The sequence below is a fragment of the Rosa rugosa genome, chromosome 1, assembly GCF_958449725.1.
Source record: "Rosa rugosa chromosome 1, drRosRugo1.1, whole genome shotgun sequence".
Taxonomy (NCBI): Eukaryota; Viridiplantae; Streptophyta; class Magnoliopsida; order Rosales; family Rosaceae; genus Rosa; species Rosa rugosa.
This window is the reverse complement of record NC_084820.1, coordinates 31503186-31527095: the sequence shown is the minus strand read 5'-3', so window position 1 is coordinate 31527095 and position 23910 is coordinate 31503186. Positions and strand designations below refer to the sequence as shown.

The 23910-nt window shown below is 38.0% G+C and overlaps 2 protein-coding genes across 2 annotated transcripts; both read right to left on the bottom strand.

Moving 5' to 3' along the window:
* Positions 1-11556: 11556 nt before the first annotated feature.
* Positions 11557-14059, bottom strand: LOC133724654 (subtilisin-like protease SBT1.5). Its single transcript, XM_062151432.1, has one exon. The coding sequence runs from the start codon at positions 13954-13956 to the stop codon at positions 11740-11742; it is 2217 nt and encodes a 738-aa protein (XP_062007416.1). The 5' UTR covers positions 13957-14059; the 3' UTR covers positions 11557-11739.
* A 1441-nt stretch (positions 14060-15500) lies between these two features.
* Positions 15501-23056, bottom strand: LOC133724655 (cyclin-dependent kinase E-1). The gene is made up of 16 exons (XM_062151433.1): positions 22599-23056; positions 22325-22435; positions 22117-22220; positions 21980-22022; positions 21743-21841; positions 20841-20910; positions 20118-20212; positions 19931-19964; positions 19766-19850; positions 19515-19592; positions 19301-19348; positions 19002-19034; positions 18667-18772; positions 17303-17509; positions 17092-17217; positions 15501-16112 (listed from the first exon to the last, which is right to left on the bottom strand). The coding sequence occupies exons 1-15, from the start codon at positions 22842-22844 to the stop codon at positions 17149-17151; spliced, it is 1428 nt and encodes a 475-aa protein (XP_062007417.1). The 5' UTR covers positions 22845-23056; the 3' UTR covers positions 15501-16112; positions 17092-17148.
* Positions 23057-23910: the final 854 nt, after the last annotated feature.

The window sequence follows — 23910 nt, the reverse complement described above, 5'->3', positions numbered from 1 at the left end:
AACAAATCCAATGCAGTTTTCGTGCATGCTTTTGTAAGCTTCACCATGAAGTAGGCTAGACTCATGGTAAGTTGGTAACCATTCATGCACACTGGGGTAAAAATATGTCAATCTTCCTAGCTAGTAAAATCAGACATTCTGCATATTTGTTTTCAATGGGGTTGAAAAACTTATAAGTATGAAGGCTGTCTTATTAGGCTTAAGACGATGTCATTTCGCTTGTGTCCTGCCATATTTGAGCAAGGTAGCTATCCGGTCCATGGCTTTCTATCTCCCTGTGCTGCCTTAATGACTTGAATAGAGGCAGGAGAGGCATTCGCATATATCAGGCTTAATACGAACGTGAAGTGATATCGAGACAAGGTTTGGTTTAGGTAAGGAATTAATTAATTAAGAAGCTTAGACGCTTTCTTCTCCAAGGATATAGTGCATTGTAAATGTAACAACCTGGAAATTCATTATTAATTTTTTATGATTTTTCAGAAATAATTAAGTTGATTGTTGGGACGATTTCGTGGTTCAAGGGTGGAGCGAAAGTGTTTCGGACGAATACTTACTCGAAACGTTTTATTTTCGAGGGTTGACTTTTCATATGTTAGGATTCAGTGAAAACTTCCTTCATGGAAATTGTAGAGCGCGTCGATACGAGTTTGTGGATATGTGGAACGCGAAAATCGGAGTTCGTATGAAGAAGTTATGGTCATCGAAAAAAGTTTCAATTTTGGTTAAATAGGAAAAAAATATAAAAAAATCAGAAAATCAAAAGTTTCCATTTTCGGAAACTTTTCTCTCTTCCCTCCCAAGCCTCTCTCCTCTAGCCGACTTTGACAGGCGTTATCTCCCTCCTCCGGCCACCATTGGCAGCGCCACAAGTCGCAATAGCTTTGCCTCACCTTCCTCTTGAAGTCTGTGGTAGCATCTGAGTACGAAACTAGCGGAGGAAGGTGCAGTAAGGAGGCAAAGGACGGCGGCGATGCAGCATCGGACCCAAGTCGGAACTCACGATTCCGGCCACCATAGGCTGCGATTCTTGAGGGCTTTTGAAGCCCAGAGGACGTAGAAGCTTTTCCCTAAGATAGCTTAACGATACAAAGTGTGAAGGTCGAATTTTGAAGATTGGGATTCTAGGGTTCATCGAGTTTCAGAGCTTTCGAGGTAAATTCTAGCCATATGGCTTTGATTCAGAGGTTGTACTAGTTTTGACTGTTGTTGTACATGTTGAGAGGAAGAGTTTGGCCTAGGCCTCGCCGCCCAATTCGGAGGTTGACGGCGGCGCTGCCACTGTCTGTGGTGGCATTTTTCGGCGGTTTCCGGCCATGCCAGGGGTAGTTTCTAGTGTTATTTATCATCTACTCATTGATATGAGCATTTGATATTTAATACGTAATTTTTGGAGATTGCATGATTAAGTTAGGGTTTTTACAGTTTCGATTCGTTTCGGTTTTCGATCCGTGAGGATCCGACTGTTGGGTCGTTCTATTGTTTGGACGGTTTGATCCTGAAAGTGTTTTAGAGGCCTTAGGTGGTCTCTGATGGGGTTTCGTCTCAATTGACGTATCCTTCGGTTTATAGTTCACGTGTTTTGAACTTTAAAATGATTGTGTGCTTTGTGTTGTATTGAGTGTGATTTTGATGTGAATAGGTGATTAACGGAATTGCGTGAGCGGAGTTTGGATGATTTTTTGCTTATCTTGGTTTTTGTGTGAAGACGCAGCAGGATATGGAGGTGAGTTAATCTCATATTATTTTGGGTGATAAATTATTTGAGTGATAGTTAGTAGAATAAATTGTTAGCTGTAAAATCATATCTGTCGCAAAATAAATATTTATTTTAAATTATATGAACTAGATCGTCAACAGTTCATGGGTAAGTAAAAACAAGGATTTGTTACAAATGATTTTCGGTTTGAGTAGACTGTGAAAAATAGTTTGAATTGTTTGGAGAAGTGAAAAACATTGTTTTGCGTGATTTTATCACTATTGGGTTGAGAGGTGATTTTGAAGAAAATAAATGAATTTGAAAAGGGAAATTACGGTGTGGTTACATTTATATTGTGAAAGGAATATGTACGATTAGTGTTAATGTTGTGGTGTGCAAACAATATTTTGAAAAAGATTTTCGAGATTGTTTTGAGAATGGTGAAAGTTGTGTTTGAGAGTGTGATTAAAATATAGGGCTAAAGTCTGTTTAGTCCCTATACTATGCCTCTCTCATCGTTTCAGTCCCTGACATTCCAATTTAATCAGAAAAGTCCCTGAGGTCTCAATTTCCGTCTAATAGGTCCTTTCCGCGGGAAATTAGGAATTGGTCTTGGGTGAAATGTCCAATATACCCCTCAGTTATTTCTTTTTTCTTTTTTTTTTCCTTTTTAATTTATTTTTTTCCTTTTTTTCTTTTTCCTTTTTAATTTCTTTTTTTCTTTTTCCTTTTTAATTTCATTTTTCCTTTTTTATTTTTCTTTTTTTCCTTTTTCCATTTTAATTTCTTTTTACTTTTTCCTTTTTAATTTCATTTTTCCTTTTTTATTTTTCTTTTTTTCCTTTTTCCATTTTAATTTCTTTTTTCTTTCTTTTTTCTTTTTCCTTTTTAATTTCTTTTTTTTTCATTTTTTTCTTTTTCCTTTTTAATTTCCTTTTCCCTTTTTTTTCATTTGTCCTTTTTAATTTCTTTTTTTTTCCTTTTTAATTTCTTTTTTTCCTTTTTAATTTCTTTTTTTCCTTTTTTCTTTTTTCTTTTTCATTTCGTTTTTGCTTTTTAATTTCTTTTTTTCCTTTTTAAGTTCTTTTTTCTTTTTCGTTTTGCCTACTTTCTACTTCCTCAACCCACCAATCCCATTCCGATCAAATTCCACAACCCATATGTTTCCCAATCAGCTCGGAAATTCGCCGCTAAACCACTCCCCTCTTGTTTTCACAACCTACTTCTCTCTCTCCCACTCAAATCTCACTTTCTCTCTCCACATCAAGCCTCAATTTGGAAACTTTTCACTGAAAATTATCATTTTTTAACTTTTCACTGAAAACTACCATTTTTTCAAACTCTGAGGTTTTTGGGTCTTGCTCAAAATGGTGATTTGGATTTTGGGTTTGGTTGAAATGGTGGTTTTTGATGGCCAAGTTGACAAAAACCAGAAGTGAAGAAGAAGAATAGTGATGGAAAAGAAAAATGGCCGCTGGCGTGGAGAACAAGAATTGGAGTTTCGGGTCGATCTGGATTGATTCGCCGACGTGGCGCTACTGATGCAGCAGAATACGATGGTCATTAAAAAGGAAAAAGAAAAAAGAAAAAAGAAATTAAAAAGGAAAAAGAAAAAAGAAACAAGAAAAAAAAGAAATTAAAAAGGAAAAAGAAAAAAGAAATTAAAATGGAAAAAGGAAAAAAAGAAAAATAAAAGGAAAAAGAAAAAAGAAACAAGAAAAAAAAATTAAAAAGGAAAAAGAAAAAAAAATTAAAATGGAAAAAGGAAAAATAAAAGGAAAATGAAAAAAAAAGAAATTAAAAAGGAAAAAGAAAAAGAAAAAAGAAATAACTGAGGGGTATATTGGACATTTCACCCAAGGCCAATTCCTAATTTCCCGCGGAAATGACCTATTAGACGGAAATTGAGACCTCAGGGACTTTTCAGATTAAATTGGAATGTCAGGGACTAAAACGATGAGAGAGGCATAGTACAGGGACTAAACAGACTTTAGCTAGTGTGGGGTAATAGGACCTGTGTGGTGGAACCAGTGTGGCGATCTGTGTGGTGATTGTTAAGAAAATGATATGGATTATTGTCGAGTGATTGATGTTTGAGATTGTTGATGTGGTGTTTGGTGTTGTTAGTAGATTGTAGACACCAAAAATTTAATGAAAATAAAATTCATTAAATAATTCGGTCAACATTTGAAATTATGACCGAACAAATTTAGTCGACATGTGGGTCCCACAAAATGTGCACGTGGCTTATGAGTAAGCAACACCAAGCGGACTCATGGAAGGACACATGGCGGCATACAAAAAGTCCGGCAGCAATAAATAAATTTGTTCCGACTTAATCAGCTGATGTTAAAGCGGATCAATCAAATTAAATCAATTGATTCCGAGTCAAATCAAGTATTAAATTTCGTCTGCTGATTAGATGTCAATTTATTTAAATTGATAATCAAGATGAAAATCAGTCATCAAATTAATTGGCTAATTCCTTAATAGTCGTGATGAAATCAGTTAATTAAAGCTGATTGATTTTATTATGCTATTAATGAAATACAATTAAAATCAGCCATCAAATTGATTGGATAATTACTTAATAATCGTGATTAAATCAGTTAATTAGGGCTGATTGATTTGATTACGTAATTAGGGAAAATACAATTAATTACGTGTCATCAAGGCATTCCAAATTGAGAGAGACGCCGACACTATAAATACCCCTTCTCAAATCAAGAGAAACATTTCAGCCAAAAAAAAGAGAAGAAAATACTCTCAAAATTTCTGAAGCCTCCCAAGCTCGTGTGAAGAACCCTCAAGCTGCCAAATAGCCGGTTCCTCACCAACCTCAAGTCAAAACATTTGTCACGTGTCAACTCTCGTGATCATCGTACCACTCAAGATCAAGCGTCAAGCCCTTGAGCGAAATTCATCGTCGGAGATAGAATCAGAGGATTATCAAAGATTGTAACCCGCACTTTAATTAATAAAATTATTATTTTTGTACACGTGTCTGCATTTTGTTTGCTTTCAGATTTTCGTGTTTACATAGATGAATGATATTGATTTTTAGTTTATTTCTATTATTGACCTGCTTTTTTTCTTTCGTAATTTCCTGAACTAAATTATATGCAGGGATTACTGTTTTCTGAATTGATTGGTTTTAATGTAATCTCCTGAACTAAACGATATGCAGGGATTACTATGATTTGCTTGATGTGATCTCCTAAACTAATTCACATGTAGAGATTACTTTTTACTTGATTTTGAATTATAAGTGCTTTACATTTTCGAGAAGTGATTGTTGAGATTTCAACATTTTTGAAAGGTCATTGAGGTGACAATTATTCGGTTGAGATAAATGGAGGGTGATTTTGGATTATTGGAGTTTTAAATGTTTTAAAACGTTACTTGAGTTTGATTGTTTAGTTGAACCTTTGTGAAATTAAATGCATCAGTTGAGAGTTAGTGCATGTGGGTTTTAGATTTTGAGTTAACGTATGTGAGCATGATATGGTATGATACGAACTTGATGTTTTATTATGATAATTGTATAACGGTTTTATTAGGTACCGTTGAGATGGTTTAAGCATGTGCTTCTCCCTTGTTGTTTTGAGTTTACTCACACGAGCTTTCATAAGCTTACCAGATTTGTTATTTCAACCCAGTGCACTATTCAATGGTGTAGGGGTCTATTCTGCAGGTTAGGGTGAACGTGATGGAGTTGTGGTCCCTTGCCGTTGCAGTCATGAGTTAGAAACTTAATTGTTGTACACACTTGTTAGTCTTCCGCTGTATCGTGAGTCGGTGGGGCTGTTTACTTATTGAATTGCTATTCAGTTTAGTTTTGTAAACTTGGTGTAATGTAATATAAGACTCTAAAGAATGAGTCTGTATTGACATTGTGGGTTCAGGACATCTTTAATTGTTGTTCTTTAAAGAAAATTTTTTCGTAGTATTTTGTATTGATGTCTGAACTATCACGCTCGGAGTATTTGTGGTTGTTAATTGTTTATAATTTGTGCTTGAAAATCAGGGCGTGACAGTAAAGCAGAGTCACAACTCACAAGATAGACAAAGGGCAACTTTTGCATACTAAAGATACCTATATAATGGATAAAACAAAGATCAGAAATCTCATTATGTTCCTCTAGTAATGGAATTGAGCCTTGTTTACAGATAGTGGCATCTGATACATGACCAATGGCGGAGCTTGGATTTTAAAATCGGGTGGGCTAAAAAAAAAATTTTAATAAATGTTCACTATGCTTTAAATTCTTTTTCTTTAAGTTTTACAAGTAACATGTTTTATTCTTTCCTTAAATTAAATCGCATCATATATTTTAAATACATATCAAATAATCAAATAGCTAAGATTCAAAAAAATCAACATTATAACGTTTGATAGAAATTCGATAACAAAAGTCTAAGACAAAAGAATATACCCATTCAAATTGTATCATGCGCTTTTGAATAAAACCGAAAATCTTTAATTATTGAATCTGTATCATAATTCTCAGCCAACACTTTTTCTGACCTAATTTACCCAAAAAAAAAAAAAAAGCAAATTTTTTATGCGAGTATGCCTCTTAAAGCAGCAGAGAAAATAAAATACAATCAAATACTTCAAGTAAAAAAATAACATATATATGACCAAAAAATTTAACTTATGGGCTAAGTTTAGAAATTTGGGGTGGGCTATTTTTTTAAATTTTTGAACTAAAATTATGCTACAAATTAATGTTTTTTCAAAATTTGGGGCGGGCTGTAACCCACTGGAGGCCGTGTGTAGCTACAACCTTGTATATGACAAATATCAAGAAAAGTTAACTTTCTTATATGCTAAGTTGCTAACGAAACCGAAACCGTGCGTGTTTATTGTAAAAGGACTATTTCCAATGGGAGGAGAAGCAGTCGAAGGAGTGCATTCTAGAGTTATGATACCAGGTCCGTTGTAGGAATCCAAAGGCTTGTCTACTGTAGTGATCGATTTATTTCAAAGGGAGGGCTCCACAAAAGCTCTCAAGAGTGACTAGTTTAGGGTAAGTCGTAGGGACGACTCCACTCCGTCCACGGCACCTTGGCGGGTTAATAAGCCAATCCTCATCTTAGAGCTAGAGCTATGGAGTGTGAAAGAAAAAGTCTAATTTTAGGTTGGAGTTCCTCTGAGCATACAAGACAGAGTGCCGCCCCGGGTTTCAGTTTCGTTAGCATCATGCAAGAGAAATGAAGGTAGTGTTAGAATTTTATGGTATTTCAAAATACTTGTTGTTAGTATTCCAATCCAATTGAATTCATCCGTTTCCTTCATGCCTGAATTCAAATTATTATTCATATATTGATTGCCATAGATTTTCAGTTACAAGAGTTAATGGCATTCAAATGATTATTCATATATTGATTGCCATAGATTTTCAGTTACATGAGTTAATGGCAATAATGGTCTTTGAATTCAATCATGCATTCATGTCCAATTGGACCGTTCAAGTGGAATTCAAATCCATAATTAATTAAAACTCAACAGGTCTGTTACTCTCCTTAATTGCATGAATTGATCCTATATTGTGTCTGCATGCGTTGGGGTATTTGAATAGTGTCAGTTACAAAGCTTAATTGTTCTGTGATTAATTTCCTCTCATGCACTACTATTTATACCCTCCATGACGAGCTCATCTACACGTGCAAAAACCCAACATAGCTATCTCTATATCATGTCTTTGTGAGTCTCTTTTCTCTGTTCTCTGTTCCACCAAAGGAAAGTCTCAAAGCTGTTCTACCAATCCAAGTATTGTGAGTGTACACATACGATACGAGGATCAAGGTTGTTGTATCCTGGAGGGTAGGGCGCCTTAACCTGATACACCATGACTTAGTCTTTGAGGGGCGGATCTACTCTTAAGGGCAGTAACTACACGCCTCAACCTAACAAGTTCTCATTCATCCAAAGCATCATCCATCTCCATTTTCCAACAATCTTAAGAGTAGATCCCATGGATGCTGCTATGACCAACACAAAGATCCCAGATGTTTCCAAGATCGATGTTTTCAATGGCTCGTTCTTCAAAAGATGGCAAGAAAGAGTCTTCTCTGCTCTTGATGTCATGAACCTAGCAGATTATCTCACGAAGGCCAAGCCCAAGGAAGGTAGCGAGAATTATAACAAAGAGTTGGCTGAATGGGAGAAAGGTAACAAAATATGTAGGCACACTATTTTGAGCACACTTTCAAATGAGCTTTTTGATATATACTGTGCCTACAAGACTGCTGCTGAAATTTGGGAGATTCTCACCAAAAAGTACGTGACTGAAGATGCTGGAACCCAAAAATATGCAATTGGGAATTTTCTTAAATATCAAATGGTGGAGGACAAGGACGTTTCACTTCAAATTCATGAGTTTCACAAGGTCGTCAATGATTTGAAGACTGAAGGCATTGAATTACCTGAAGCATTTCTGTCTGGAAGTCTCATTGAAAAGTTGCCTGAATCATGGAAGGACTACAAGAACAACATGAAGCACAAAAAGAAACAAATGAGTCTTGAAGATGTGGTTGTGCATATCCAATTGAAGAAATAAACCGTCTTCAAGACAAAGCCGACCAAGAGAAAGAGATGATATCTAAAGCCAACATTGTTAAAGGTATGCCCTCCAAGCCAACTGGTAAGCGTAAAAATTTTATTGTCAAGCATGATAACAAATCTCAACACAAGCATGACAATAAGCCTTTCCCTAAAACTGAAAATAAGCTTAAGACTTTCAATCCCAATATCAAAAGGAAAGGAAGTTGTTATGTTTGTGGAAAACCTGGGCACCATGCTTTCCAATGTCAAGAGAGGAAACGCCAGAATCAGGCCCGTGCTAATCTGGTTGAAGCAGATGACATCATTGCAGCGGTTGTCTCTGAAGTCAATGTGGTGACTAATGCAAAAGACTGGGTCGTGGACTCTGGTGCTACTAGGCACATTTGTGGAAACCGATCTGCTTTCACCTCTTTCACTCCAATATCTGAAGGAGAAGAGCATGTGTTCATGGGTGACTCTAGGCCCTCACCAATTATTGGAAAAGGAAAGGTTCTTCTCAAACTCACCTCTGGTAAGACTCTCTCACTTAATGATGTGCTCTACGTGCCTGAGATTAGGCATAATCTAGTGTCTATAGCCTTACTAGGAAATGTGGGGGTGAAAGTTGTTTTTGAATCTGATAAGGTTGTTTTGACCAAGAATGGCACATTTGTGGGGAAAGGTTATCACAACTAGGGTTTGTTTGTTTTGAATGTTTCTGAGATTATTAATGAGAATGCATCTACTTCTTCTGCTTATTTGGTTGACTCTGTTGATATATGGCATGGTAGACTTGGTCATGTGAGTTTTCCTTATATTAAGAAAATGAAAGAAATTGGTATGCTTACATATTCTACTTGCCAAAACGAAGAAAAGTGTGAAGTATGTGTTTACTCTTGGTGGTGGTGCAGTGTCTTGGAAATCTTCCAAGCAAACATTGATAACTCATTCCACCATGGAATCTGAGTTTGTAGCCTTAGAGAAGGCTGGTTCAGAGGCTGAGTGGCTTAGAAACCTCTTGGCAGAAATTCCATTGTGGAATAGACTTGCTCCATCTGTGTCTATGCATTGTGATAGCCAGGCTGCAATAGCCCAAGCTCAAAATAAAACATATAATGGGAAAAGTAGGCATATACGCCTAAGACATAAAACTGTGAAGCAATTGCTTGAGAATGGGGTAATATCCCTAGACTTTGTGAGGTCAGAGATGAATCTAGCAGATCCTCTGACAAAACCACTAAACTGAAAGGTAGTGGCTGATACATCGAGGGGGATGGGACTTATGCCTGTGTCAAAGGTCAAGAGTGATGGTAACCCAACCTATGTGAATGGAGATCCCAGGAAGTAGGTTCATATGGGTAATAACAAGTCACTTGTTGACCTGTAGTGCACTATCGATTATTCGTTGAAGTGTCCCTCCCTATGATGTAGATAGTGCTTAACTGGAACGTGGAAGGTTGAACAAAATTGTTCTTAATGAATACCATAGCCCTTATTAAGGGTGGTGTGTTTGATTCCAGTACACACTTGATGGATTCACCTATTTGAGTGTGGAAGTGGGGCCGCTTCCTATGAGACTTGGGCAGGTTCTCTAGAGCACTCATGAAAATCCAGGTGCGCATCACCGATTTGCGCCAACCCGCATAGAACAGCTTGATCCCGAGGACTTAATGTGGGTGGTTAGTTGCATGATTCACACTAAAGAAATTATGGTTCATAGAAAATTTAGTTTTCACCAAATTTCTGTAAGTCACGGCTAACCTATCCTATGACTGGTTCATAGTCCAAAAGACACCAGTTCAGATCCATTATTTTCTCAATTTTCCTTTGGTACTTCTATCTTCATTTCCTAGTTCATTTCGTATTTTGAAATATGTGGGGGATTGTTAGAATTTTATGGTATTTCAAAATACTTTTTGTTAGTATTCCAATCCAATTGAATTCATCCGTTTCCTTCATGCCTGAATTCAAATGATTATTCATATATTGATTGTCATAGATTTTCAGTTACATGAGTTAATGGCATTCAAATGATTATTCATATATTGATTGCCATAGATTTTCAGTTACATGAGTTAATGGCAATAATGGTCTTTGAATTCAATCATGCATTCATGTTCAATTGGACCGTTCAAGTGGCCGGAATTCAAATCCATAATTAATCAAAACTCAACAGGTCTGTTACTCTCCTTAATTGCATGAATTGATCCTATATTGTGTCTGAATGCGTTGGGGTATTTGAATAGTGTCAGTTACAAAGCTTAATTGTTCCGTGATTAATTTCCTCTCATGCACTACTATTTATACCCTCCATGACGAGCTCAGCTACACGTGAAAAAACCCAACATAGCTATCTCTATATGATCATGTCTTTGTGAGTCTCTTTTCTCTGTTCTCTGTTCCACCAAAGGAAAGTCTCAAAGCTGTTCTACCAATCCAAGTATTGTGAGTGTACACATACGATACGAGGATCAAGGTTGTTGTATCCTGGAGGGTATGGCGCCTTAACCTGATACACCAAGACTTAGTCTTCGAGGGGCGGATCTACTCTTAAGGGCAGTGACTACACGCCTCAACCTAACAAGTTCTCATTCATCCGAAGCATCATCCATCTCCATTTTCCAACAGGTAGTACTTCACTCGCCTCCGATACCATAGAATGGCCACTTAACAATGCCAACTTCCATACACTTCATGCATTGACTTCCAAATTGATGAAGTAAATTTCCGCGACGGCCTTGCGCCATGGCCACTGGAATTTTTTTTTAATTTGTAGTGGATTGCTACGTACAATCTAAGTTAAAGTGTTCTTTTGATGCTACCTAGGAATCAAACTCGCTCTTTGACGACTCCAATATCAAGCCATTCATCTACTGAATGAAGAAGTCAGCATCAAAGCAGAGATCCGCAAAACCATAGTGCTACATCAGGGTAATAATCGCTTAACATAAACACACTAGAAAAGAAATAAAAATAAAAAATTACATCCCTTTAAATGAATGATGTAGTATACCGGTCCCATAGCTTTAACCAGAATCATCAATACAAGGTTCAAGAACATCAATAGACTCTCCTGACTTTAGTAGGTAAAGTAACATATTCAACACTGTTCCAAGAATCAGTTGAACACCGTTGGTAGCCAGAAATTGGTGAGTCACATCTAAAGAAAAATTTAAAAGAAAATTCTCCACATAAATTGGCCCTAGCAGATGAACTCTTTACTGTTCACACCAAACTTCGATCACGTGTGATTAGTTTTTATTCTACGAAAAAAGAAGGCAACTTAAACTACTAGTAACAGCTGCGATTCAGAACAAGAAGCATTCTACAAGCTAGAAATTTTCTTTGCAACCACTCTACAAAAATTGTCCTAATTCAGCCATGAATTAATCTACTAGCTTGATCATAGCATACACTGCAATGTCTATATGTCCGCTTAACCCTACATTAGTTGCAATATTAACTGGGCATTTATTTGAACTTGGAACCACTATCCCATATATGTCACCGTAATCGGTGAAGAAACCTTATGTTTCCCATCTGTCCAAATCAGCTGGCCAAAAGCCACATTCCCATGTCGCGGCACTCCCACATTCTTATCAGCCGTAAACTTGACAACATAACTCTGAATTTCACCTTTCCTCGAAAACTTTAAAATAGGAGGAATAACACGAACCTTGACCCCAAATGGATTGATGACACTACGTACAATGTAAGTGGAGGAACCTTCACCAACATTTGTAACACTTTTCCGAACAATTACATCCTCCGATTTTGGCCACCGCGTCACATCAAAAACCGGCGATATAGCTGGGTAGTTGAAATCCCACGGTTGAGTGAAGCCTTTCCTGCCCTTGCATGCAGTAGTCTTTTGTGTGATTGCCCTAACTTGTTCGTCACTATAATTCGACGCACACAAAAAGTTGATATAGTCATCCGCCTTAAGATCATACACCAAACCAGGATCAAGCGCCTTCTGAGGATCCACGTGTCCGGCACCGATCCCCCACACCACCTGGTGGCGATGCAACTCATCTAGCAGCGGCCCTCCGTCGCGATACTTTGTGTAAGCCGTGGTCATCATTGCCGATTTGATCATGGCGGGAGACCAGCTAGGGCGGGCCCCTCTCAACAATGCAGCTATTCCCGACACGTGGGGGCAAGACATGGACGTCCCTGACATTATACTGAAATCGGAAAAACCATCGAATTGCGGCCAAGCCGCTAAGATGTTGACACCCGGCGCTATGACATCGGGCTTCACAACAAACGGAGACAACAGATTGGGTCCTCGCGACGAAAAGTCGGCTACCACCGGTGCAGGCTTCACCCCTGTAACGGTCCCAAGGAAGCGCATTGCTGCACGTGCATTCTTGGTGACGTTCATATACCGGAGAAGTTCGTCACGGGCTGATCGTCTGATCGCCAGTGCAGGAATAGAATATGGAATTGCCAATAGGTCGTTTTGTTCAATCCCGACCATTCCGACCGCACCAGCATTCCTGATCCTGTCGAAATCTTCAGGGAAAACCGTGCTGATATAATTGCAAACCACGATGTTTCCTCGGACGAAGTCGGGGATGCGTTTCTTATTGGTAAGCTCCATGCATATCCCACCGGTGTAAACCAACGGTGCGGATGTCTTCTCCGGCCAAGTGCCATGGTAGAGAGAACAACCAGCGATGACGCGTCCATTACCAAGCACTAAATCGGCCCGAAAATCACGGTCAATCGTGCTTGCACCGACGGTGGTGATCCACGGTGCGACGTTAGTCACGGTGCCGTGATCTGGGCCCGCATTGCCTCCAGAGGCCGAACAGACAATGCCTTTCTCGGTTGCGGCGAATGTGGCGATTGCAATCGGATCCTTATCGTACGGCAAGGAGGAGTCGCCGCCGAGGGACATAGAGATGACGTCGACGCCGTCCTGTACGGCCTGTTCGATACCGGCGAGTACGTCGGATTGCGCACACCCTGTCTTCCCACACACTCTGTAGACTGCAAGTCGTGCTTTTGGGGCCATTCCAGATGCAACACCTTTGGCGAAGCCGAGGAAAGATGCGCTTCCGACGTGTCGTCCAGCCATAGTTGACGCCGTGTGTGTTCCATGGCCAACGTCGTCTCTAGCGGAAGAAACTTCAGTTTCGTTGTTGATGCCTCGGGTGAAGTATCTTGCTCCGATGAGCTTTCTGTTGCAAAAGGTGGCGGCATTTTCGGAATCTCCGGGTAGGCAGCGGCCTTTCCAATGTGAAGGGATTGGTCCGAGGCCATGGTCGTGGAAGCTGCGGTGTTCTGGCCATATGCCGCTGTCGATAACACCGATGATGACGTTGGCACCGGAATCAGACAGTTTCAGAATGCCCTGGTCGTTGGTTTCGTTTGTGTTGAGGCCGAGGAAGGCAGGAGACCTAGTTGTATGATGTTTGAGGAGTCTGTCACGGAAAACGCTTACTATTTCTGGACGCTGGCGTAGCTGGTTGGCTTGTTGTGTGGTGAGGTCGGCGGAGAAGCCATGAAAGACAGTGTTGTAGACGTAATGGAGGGAGTCGTTTGTTGCAGACAGAGTGTTGAGGGTAGAAGCGTACCATTCATGGTTTATGGAGTGTTGTGGCGGTTTCAGGTCGTTTTGGACTCGGACTATGAACACTTCACTACGTGAAACAGTAGCCCAGAAAAGGGCGTAAATTAAAAAAGGAAAGAGACTCATTTCGGATGATAGATGCTATTAATCAGCAAACATTGCTTAAAATGATGGGTATAGTTTCAATCTCAAATGAAGGATTTTCCATTTTATAGACTAGCATCGATCAGTAGCATGCAAGGTGAAAATAAAACAAAATTGATTAAGTCAGCAGTGCTTGAAACTACTTCCTTCCATGTAGGTCGAGAGATCGGGAGAGAGGAGAATACCATACACCGGGGGAATAGGTATGCGTTGTCCAGCTCCAATATAGCACACCCCCACCCCAAAACCTCTAGATCCTAACCACATTGATTGTATTTGGACAGACAGGAGCAGTAGGGTGAGGATTGGAAGATCCTCCGATCTCAATTTGAAGTCCGGACTTCAGAGATTGAAGTGATGAAGAAAGACTAATTTCAGCAACTAATAGTTCATGGAAAGTAAAGCTAAGTTCATCACGAATTGAATAGATTAATCAGTCTTTTAGGGTTCAATTCCAACCACCTTAACGGAAGAGAACCCTTGAAAACACCATAAAATACTCAAATTTACACTATTAATTATGTTATTTGCAGTCCCGGCACACTTTTTAGTGAAATTAAGCTTAGGTCTTAACTTTCCATTATTGAACAGGGCTGCAATTAACCATCTGATTCTTATTTGCAAAATATGTTGCTACATACGGATCACTAGTCTTAGTGGACATGTAACAATCCAATGCAGCTTTTGTATTTCCATACATGCTCATGAAATCCTCACTGGCGACTACTTGGGCAAGACGTACTTGGGAACTAAATTGGTGTAAATGAATGCCAATCCTTCTATTTCCATCAGACCATCCGCAGCTGCCAGATTAATTTTTGTGTTTGTTAGGATCAAAAGCTCACTTGAAGGCAAAAGGTTTAGCAATGGCATCAAGAGGCTCAAAGGTTTTTTTTTTTTTTTTTTGTTCTCCCGAGATTTAGTGAGATAGTAACAAGCTTAACAACTCTGGAAAAGAGAGAATTTCCAACCAAAGAAAAGTATACATCGGTCGAGTTTTTGAGAGAATATCAAAGGACAAGCATAGTCTGCTTCATCCTTGGTTTGATGGGGAAGGTCTCTCCACAATCAAGACGAAGCCAGGAATACATTCCTCATTCTTCTCCTGATAGTTTTTTACTTTACGAACTTTCTAAATCTAGTTAACACAGCAGATAAAAATCTGTGGATTCAATTTGGTTCAATTTAGGGCTGCAGTTATTCTATGTAGGCAGCCTTAACCTTGGGATAGAAATAGGGGTGACAAATTCGGGTGGGAAGAAAACGGCTTTGGTAATGCGGCAAGGTGATCCTCTACTATCAGATTGCAAGCTTTGGAATACAATATGCATTTTGGTTCACTTTGTACTGATGAGTAAACTAACTGCACTAATACGATTGTGAACATGGATGTGAATGAATCAACTTACGATTTGTTGGTTCCTCATCTGCGTATGAGTGATGCTTCGGCAAGTCAAAAAGAAATTCAACATACTCATGGTAAATGCAAGAGTGCAGTACAGCTCCAAGAGTGCAGTACAGCTCCATGAAAACAAAAGTCAAATTTACTAGAGGCTAATCAAAAATCAAATAGAAGAAAATAGTAAATTTGTTTCTCCAAATATATATTTCTTGTATACATACACATGTATCAAATTTTGAGTCCCAGTTAATGGGATTCTCATCAAACAAATCTGTGTCTATATTCCCCTACAATCCTCCCATCTGTTTTCACTACTGGTGAGGATGCTAAAATACTTGGATGTGGCAGTATTACCATGTTGTCTGCTGGCAACAACTCTTGTGCTTAGCTACAAACTTGTACAGAAATCAAGTCATAATTAGTGTCTGGCCTACAACAGTAGCCCGGGCTACCTTGCAGTGTCTGGAAAACTTTTTGTCCCACTGCAATAACCAGAGGGCCAAGAATAACCAAATATCCGCTACAGCATTCCGTCTCTGACATAATAAGAAGAATCACACTGTCCTATCGTACGTCCTCAATCTTTGAAGTTTGGAAGACATCAAACGGTATAAATAAGATCACATCGATCAAGTCAACAGGGGGGAAACCGGGTCCATAGATTGAGAAATGCCATAAGTTCAGATATTTTATATGGTTGAACTCATGCCCTATGTATGACTCTCCCCATAACGTCCTGCACAAATGAAAAGGATGTAAAATGGCTCATCAGTTGATGGAATGCATTATATGATTGGACTCAAGTTACCACAGAGCGCTTTTCAGAAAAAGAAAAAAAAAACAAACAAACCAACCAACCAACCTTGAGATTAACAGATACATAAACGAGAGTTATGATGAAAAAGAAAGAGAGAACTTGGTGCGACACAAGCAATTGACAACACTGACGTAGTAGTTATTTCAATAATGACAATTACAATGAAATTGCAGTTATTTTAACAAAAACGAGTTGCAATCAATATATAACAATAGGCATACAAATCATTTAACAATTCGTCTAACCAGCAAAGCATATAACATGGTATTTATAACCAAGAATAAGTTGGACTGGGCTCAACCCTTGAGTCTCCCAGAAAGCTTGCTATATCCAAGTAACAGCGGGTTATGGGTATATCCACTTCCCCCTAAGATTTTCAAACAGGGTGGTAGAACTATTCATTTCCTGCTACCGTGGACAACCTTCTAAATAACAATAACGGCTGTTTATTTTAGAATTTGTCATGATACCATTGCAGTTTCAAATTGTTGCAATTCAACTACTATATTATGTAGAAGTGTGAGTAATGCTAGGTGTACAACCTTTCATGTACCACCTTATGTGGCATAGAATAACTTCATAAAATGATGTGCCAATGCAACATCAAATGCCACATAAGGTGGTTTCTAGGTGGTGCAGGAAATGGAAGTACATTTAGCATTATTTTAAGTTCAAACATAGAGCTATACCTTGGTTTCAAATTGCTATAACTCAAAAGTAAAACTCAAGCAAGCCTTAGGACTGAGAAAGACATAAACATACAAACACGTATACACAGACATATACAAATTTATATTAAAAAAAAGGGGGAAAAAGGATTTTGCTTTATTTTCCTTTCAAGATTAAGATAAAGAACCATTTTATAGTACCCTATAAGCAAAGCATCAAAAAGACTAACCTTCAGGAGTTTCCAGAGATCCACGACCAAAAAAAAAAATACCAGGTGCAATGAAACTCAGAAACGTCTTGATTTCTGCTGTGGAGGGTATCCAGTCATCCCCATTCCTGGATCTTTCCTTCTCAACTGCATTGAAAGGAAAAGGATACCAGCATACATCACAAAGAAGCACAATTTTACAACAAAATAAATAGGAGTCATTGCAATATACCTGTTGTGGGTGATGGGCCTGACCAACACCACGCTGCATGGGGATACCACCAGGATTCATTCCACCACCCATCCCTGCCTGTGTTGCAAGATTATATGCAGTCAAGCCCTGAGATGGCTGCATTCTTTGCATGTTAAGTAACGGCCTGGGCATAGATCTGTTCCCTACATGAGCACCTGACATGCTTCCTGCATTTCCAGACGATACCTGGTCCAAATAATCAAATGATAAGCATGGAAGTAAAAGGCTAGAGAATAAAATTGGCATACATCACTTGCCATGCACTCTATATACAAACATATTTATTTTCTGGCAGTGCACTCATAATTGCAGAAATAACTCAAACAGTAAAAAGTGGTTCAAATTTGAGGAAAACAAAGACAGGAAAAGCAAATGAAGTACAATGTTTCATCGAGTAGATATCAAAATGGGAACAGATGAGCAATAATTTAATATGGATATGTCCCACACTCCCACCACAGTAATAAATCCTACAACCATGGACAGAAAGCATTTGCCCTTAGCAAAAAAAATTATGATAACCAACCAACAACTGAGAAGAAACTATACGAACAAAAAAGAGATTCGAAGGGGACTCCAAGTTCTGACAGACAGGCCTTGAACTAAACTAAAAGCTTGCACTCCAACTATAACATTGCTTGCTGTATATTCATGTAAAGAAACCTATTTATGTCCAAATGTGGCTAAGACTCTCAGTTTAACAGATTGAAACAAAGTTCTCAACATGATTGCCAATGCAAATGATTCGAAGACAAACCAACTTGACCTAGACCTTCTGAAACCAATGAAACTAGTTTATGACATCCATCTTCCTGATATAATATATTTGGAATACATTCTTCATGTCCCAATGCAGAACTTCTTAACTGAAGATTCATGTCACAATTCAGAAGAGTAAACATGAGGAAAAACAAATGTTTAAGCTTCTTACAGAAGTAAATGTGCTAATGACTTCAGAATTACAGACCATATATTTTTCACTCTAACTTACAACATAGCAATTAGCAACAATATCATACTTGATAATATCCTATCTCCTGCTCTACAAAGTATCACGATACCTGCGAATATCATCTTCGAATAATATTCCATTTAAAAGGATAAACATATACAAATGAGAAGCAGTAGAGTACATTTTTATCTTAGATTCGAAATAAATTCTGCACAAAATTCAATTAGTTTATATGACACATTAACATGCAGTAGACTACACGTTTATCTTAAATGACTGTAGAATTATCCACTAAATTATCAACAAAGAAAAATTGTTAACTAGTAGAACTTCACTTTCAACAAGCTTTAGAATACAATACTAATTTAGTTGCAAAACCACATAACCATACCGGTTGTGAAGGTTGAAGGCTGGTTGTCCCTTCAAAGTCTGTAGTTGTGTCAACCGGACGAGTAAGGTAATTCACTGCCTTTTCTCCTTGACTGGCTACCAATGCACTAATCATTCACATTCCATACAACACATCAAAATGAAGGGACTGAGTGAAATATCCTCCCATTGCCATCTAGTCAAAGTTTCTCTTTACAATTTTCTATTTTCTCTTCTTTTCCACACTTTTCGTTGGAATTCATGAAAAGGTGGTCAAAGCATTGAAAAATAAGAGAATGGCATCACAAGGGAAGTTGTCCAAAGCATAAAAGGAGCTTGAATGTATAAAGAACTTACTTGCGTCCTGGTAGAGGTTCTATACGAAAGTATCTGAAAGACAACAACAGATGCAACTTTAGAAAATTGTACTCTGTCATGATGACCACTCTTACATGCATACCAAGTTCTTTATACATACTGGAAGTTTTTTAAAAGAAAAACAGGAAAAAGAAAAAAAAAAAAAAAAAATAACACACACACATTACATTTAATTTACAAATTATCAAGATGAAAACTCTGAAAGGTCATCTAATGGGAGAGGGAAAGGTAGGAGGAAGAGAAAATGATAAGCACAATTCATAGAGAAGAAGCCATACTCGTGTTCTAACGCTTGTGCTGCTGTTATACGCTTTCGAGGATCATATCTGCATACAAATTTGGCTTAGGAAGAGAAAAAATAATAATAATAACAACAACAGCAACTAACTTTTGACATCGCTACATCTGTGAATTTAATTCTATAATTTTTGTATATATCAATTTCATAATCTCCTCATCTGCTCAAGACTAAATTTAGAAGGAACCACTTACTCGAGCATCTTAGATAGGAGGTCATATGCAGGACTTTTTGGAGAGAGGTGAACTACACTGTAAAGTGCAGTATTGTCACTGTCAAAAGAAAAAATAGAGAAAAAGAAATGGTTAGTTTTGTTGACAAAAAAAACAAAAAATTAAATGAGACTCACAGGGAGATACAATAGTACATCTAAATAAAAAATAAAATAAATCCTTCAAGGGACTACAACTTTTGTATACATAAAACAATACATGAGAAAACTTACTACTTGTGCCCTTGAATGTGTTGTAGGTCTTGTTGCCAGTGTGGAAGATTTGAAAGTGTCGGCCACTTTTCTAGTGTAGGATGGCCTGACATGATAATGATAATACTAAGATCCATGGAGTATATAAAGAGAACAGTGATAGGCTCAAAAAGAAAAATAGAGTACCTAGAACTTTGAAAATCTTGTCAAGTTGATCAAGCTGCACCGAAAATGATATTTAATCGCAAACATATTAGGATCACAAAAAGGTCTAGAAACACAGCTAGTAATCAAAAATAAGTCATAACAAATCTAAAAACAGAAAGTTGAGAACAGGAATTTTGAAAAATATATTTCCTACAACAATTTAAACCTGGAAAGGATTTGGTGTAGCTTTCACTTCTACCCCTTGAAATAATGGCTTCAAAGTTAAAAGCTCAGCAAAAATGCATCCAACAGCCCACATATCTAGATTGCATATTAAGGAAACACCAACTTAATGTTTACATGCATTGCAGCAAAGCAATAGGCTGAATTAAAGCTGTGTCATGTATTTCAACTGGATCTGACAAAAATACAAAGGAAATTGAGTAAAACAAAAAAATGAAACTAATAAGAAACAGATCTTAACATTCCATTGGATGGTTACATAGGCTTTTACAATTTACTTATATCATGGTATGGTGTGCCTTTACTGACTTCTATTCTTTGGTTCTTCCCTGTCCTAGATTATAGATATGTTGACGTCAAAATGGCAACAACTGACAGTTCATAACTAGAAGACAAAAAATTTCAAATTTGCTTGAGCTCAGCAGGATCTCGTAATCCAAATACAGTTTACTTCTTGTCCTTCCAATAAGGTTAGCTTTGTGCAATTTCTATGTAGTCGAGTACATAACCAAATGTAGGGTGGCATGCACTTTGGCAATAAGCTATATATAACTTTTTCTTTTTCTTTTTTTTCAGATGAGTTACTCTAATAATTTAAAGTTGATATAAATTGGAAAATACATGGGAGGAAAAAAAAAAAAAACACACACACACAGAAAAAAAACTATGGAACTGGTTTTAATAGAAACTTAATAACAGAGGATACCGACAGCACTTGTGTAGTGCTTTGCCCCAAGGAGCAATTCTGGTGCACGATACCATATGGTTACCACAACCTGCAATTAATATAGTTGACACATTAAACACAAAGTCTTAGTTAATTCAAGTGTAAGTTTGATCATAATATTCAAGTGGCTTTTCGGGACAAGGTTATATTACTCCAAAAGATAAGAAAAGGGCATTTCCCTAGTACACAAATCTAACCAAAAAGAAGATATAAAACATTTAATTAATCTAACAAATAATGTTGGAAGAAAAAGGAAACAATTATTAAGCTAAAGTAGAAATAAATTGAAAGAAGCATTTTCCATTGAACCACTGTATGCTCATTATCTTTGAGAAACCTAGGGATTCACTCCCTTGCAGACACACACAACTAGTAGAATAGTATTTGATATCAGCCAAACCCAATTATTATCCCAACCAAAGCAGTTTCTCAAGCAAGCCAAAACCTCACTGAAGTATTCTCTAAACATGAAGCGTTGAAGACCCAAATTAAATGCTTAGGAATTCTAAGGCGAAGAGTAATGACATTTGAAACTGAGAAGGTGACAGAGACGCTGATGACACCAAGTATGAGACTTCAAAACCATAGACTTAATAATGCATGTGTAAACTGCACTAATTACACAATTAACTACAAAGAACCTCGATCGTATGGGTATATGGGTGGAATAATTTATCAGAATTTGAGCTTTGCTACTTATCAATTAGCAGACTTACTTTAAAATTTCAGATTCTCATCAATTGTTTAGACCTTATAATTCATATTCTACGCATACCACTATTCTGCCTGCTCTTGCTATTAATTAAATTGTATGTGACAAAAATATATGAGATCAAGCATAAAAATCCAGGCAGCAAGAGAAAACAATGATACAAACATACCCCGTTTTCAGACAACGACTTCAAGGGAGCCTGATATATTCTTGCAAGTCCAAAATCGGCAATTTTGACCACTCCTTGTTCCTCTGCGTCACCCATAACCTAGCAACAAAGATTCAGGTTTACATAACAGCACTTCATATCGGTTCATAGTCACGCATGCCACAAGACAGCAACTTAACAAAGTTGTAACCAAAACTCATCAAATAAGGGAGGAAAAACTTGCTACAAAAATCATACCAAGATATTAGATGGCTTTAGATCACGATGAATTATCCAATTGCTGCATGAAGAGTTCGACAGAAGTGGTCAAATTATAGTACAGCAATCGAACTAACGATCAACATCACAAGAACAAAACAAGAGCAATGTCATACCTATGAAGATAATTTAGTCCATTGAGCAGTTGCCATAGCAAGGACTTAACAGTATACTGATTGATCGCATGATTAACTTTGTCTCTATGATGTCTAATGATTTCCTGACAGCAAATAACCCCAAATATTGCTCTACTCAGTACAAGGCTCAATCGAACTTTGTCGAACAAAAAAAAAAAGTAAGAACAGGCCATAATTCCACACTCACATAAAGGTCATGCTCAGCGTAATCAAAAGCCAGATAGAGCGACATGTCGGAGTGATTGATGTGAACATTCACAAGCTTCACCACATTATCGTGGGAGATTTCCCGCAGTAACTGAAACCATACCAAAAGAATTGAAAAATAAATAATTAATTAATTAATTAATGTGTCTGGTTCACGGAAACCAGAAGAGAACAGAAAAGGAAAGAATGCAATTGTAACGTCTAAAATTCAAAAAAAAAAAATAACAATAATAAATAAATAAATAAAGGATCACCATGATTTCGCGGATGGCGGTGGGGGAGACGCCGTCGCCGTCCTTGGACTGCTTGAATTTCTTGATGGCAATGGATTTGCCGCGGTTGTTAGGGGTCTTGGTCCTGGCGAGGAAGACGAGGCCGTAGGTTCCCTCGCCGATCTTGCCGATCAGATCATACTGCTGGAGCCACTCCGGCTTGTTGCTACCGCCGTGATTTGAATTTGAATTAGAATTAGCCGAGAGGCCTCGGTTGCCGTCGCCCATGCTCTCCCTCTCCCTCTCCCTCTCCCTGTCGCTCTACTGAAGAACCGAAAACAACCACCACCGGCTAGGCTACTACCGTCTCCGATCTTCTTCTCGTCGCATCAATCCAAAACCGAAACTGATATCAGAATAACGGCACCTCTTCCTCTTCTTCTTCTTCTTCGCTGCTGCTCTCTCTGTCTCTCTGGCCTCCTCGCCTTTCGAAATTTCTATTTATCAGGACAGAGAAGATTTATTCCAATGTTTCCGGCGGGGCCCACTGTTTTGTTTCCGAGCTAGCGACTTTTCTTTTCATTTCATTTCTTCCGTTCGTCGTTTTTTTTTACCTTTCCTTTTTTTTATTTTTTATTGTCTGTTACTTATTGCACATTAAAATTCTGAGAAATCTTTTGTTTTTCGATTAATGGAAAGAAAGCTTTAGAAAAATTACAAACGCAGTCGAATCCTAGTCTATCGAAATTGGATTCAAATTGTGGTGAGGTGATATCACCATCCTATAAAGAATTACGAACGCAGCCGAATTCTAGTTTATCGAAATTGAAGGCATGAGCAGCATAGAGAGGAGGAGAATTTTTTCAGACCCATCACTTAGCTGAGAATGACCGGTGTTAACATGCTAAAGCATCTGTTAAGAAACTTGCTTCTCTTCATATATGATTGCACTGTTATTGCGCCCATAATACTATCAATTAAAAGCTTTGTTATTTGTAATCTCCATTTATGTCCAGATTTTTGTAACCGTGTAGGTAAAGCAGCTTGAAGTCCAGCACGTAAAGCTAAGTTTTCAGCTGTAAGAAATTTGAGTAATTTTTGGAAGCAACAACTAAATGATCACCATTGTCTTTTCGGGTAGCTAGCAGCACTTTAATTAGGCCTGGCATTTATGTTTGGACCCAAAATGAACATTTTGGCCTGACAAGGCACGTCTTGGAGAAATTGAGCCAATATCAGTGGCTCAAGCTATATATTGTCGACAAGCTCGAAATATATATTTAGAGGCTAAATAAAGCCTACTATGGAAGTATGACAAGTCAACTTTAGCATATTTTCCTACTTCGGCTAGGAA

Bases quoted from the DNA above. Each gene is read 5' to 3' on its own strand.
- LOC133724655 (XM_062151433.1), bottom strand. From the start codon at position 22,844: ATGGGCGACGGCAACCGAGGCCTCTCGGCTAATTCTAATTCAAATTCA. The intron at 22,221-22,324 runs GTGAGTGTGGAA...ATTTGCTGTCAG, and splicing joins ACGCTGAGCATGACCTTTAT to GAAATCATTAGACATCATAG. The intron at 21,842-21,979 runs GTATGATTTTTG...CTTTGTTGCTAG, and splicing joins TAAAGCCATCTAATATCTTG to GTTATGGGTGACGCAGAGGA.
- LOC133724654 (XM_062151432.1), bottom strand. From the start codon at position 13,956: ATGAGTCTCTTTCCTTTTTTAATTTACGCCCTTTTCTGGGCTACTGTT.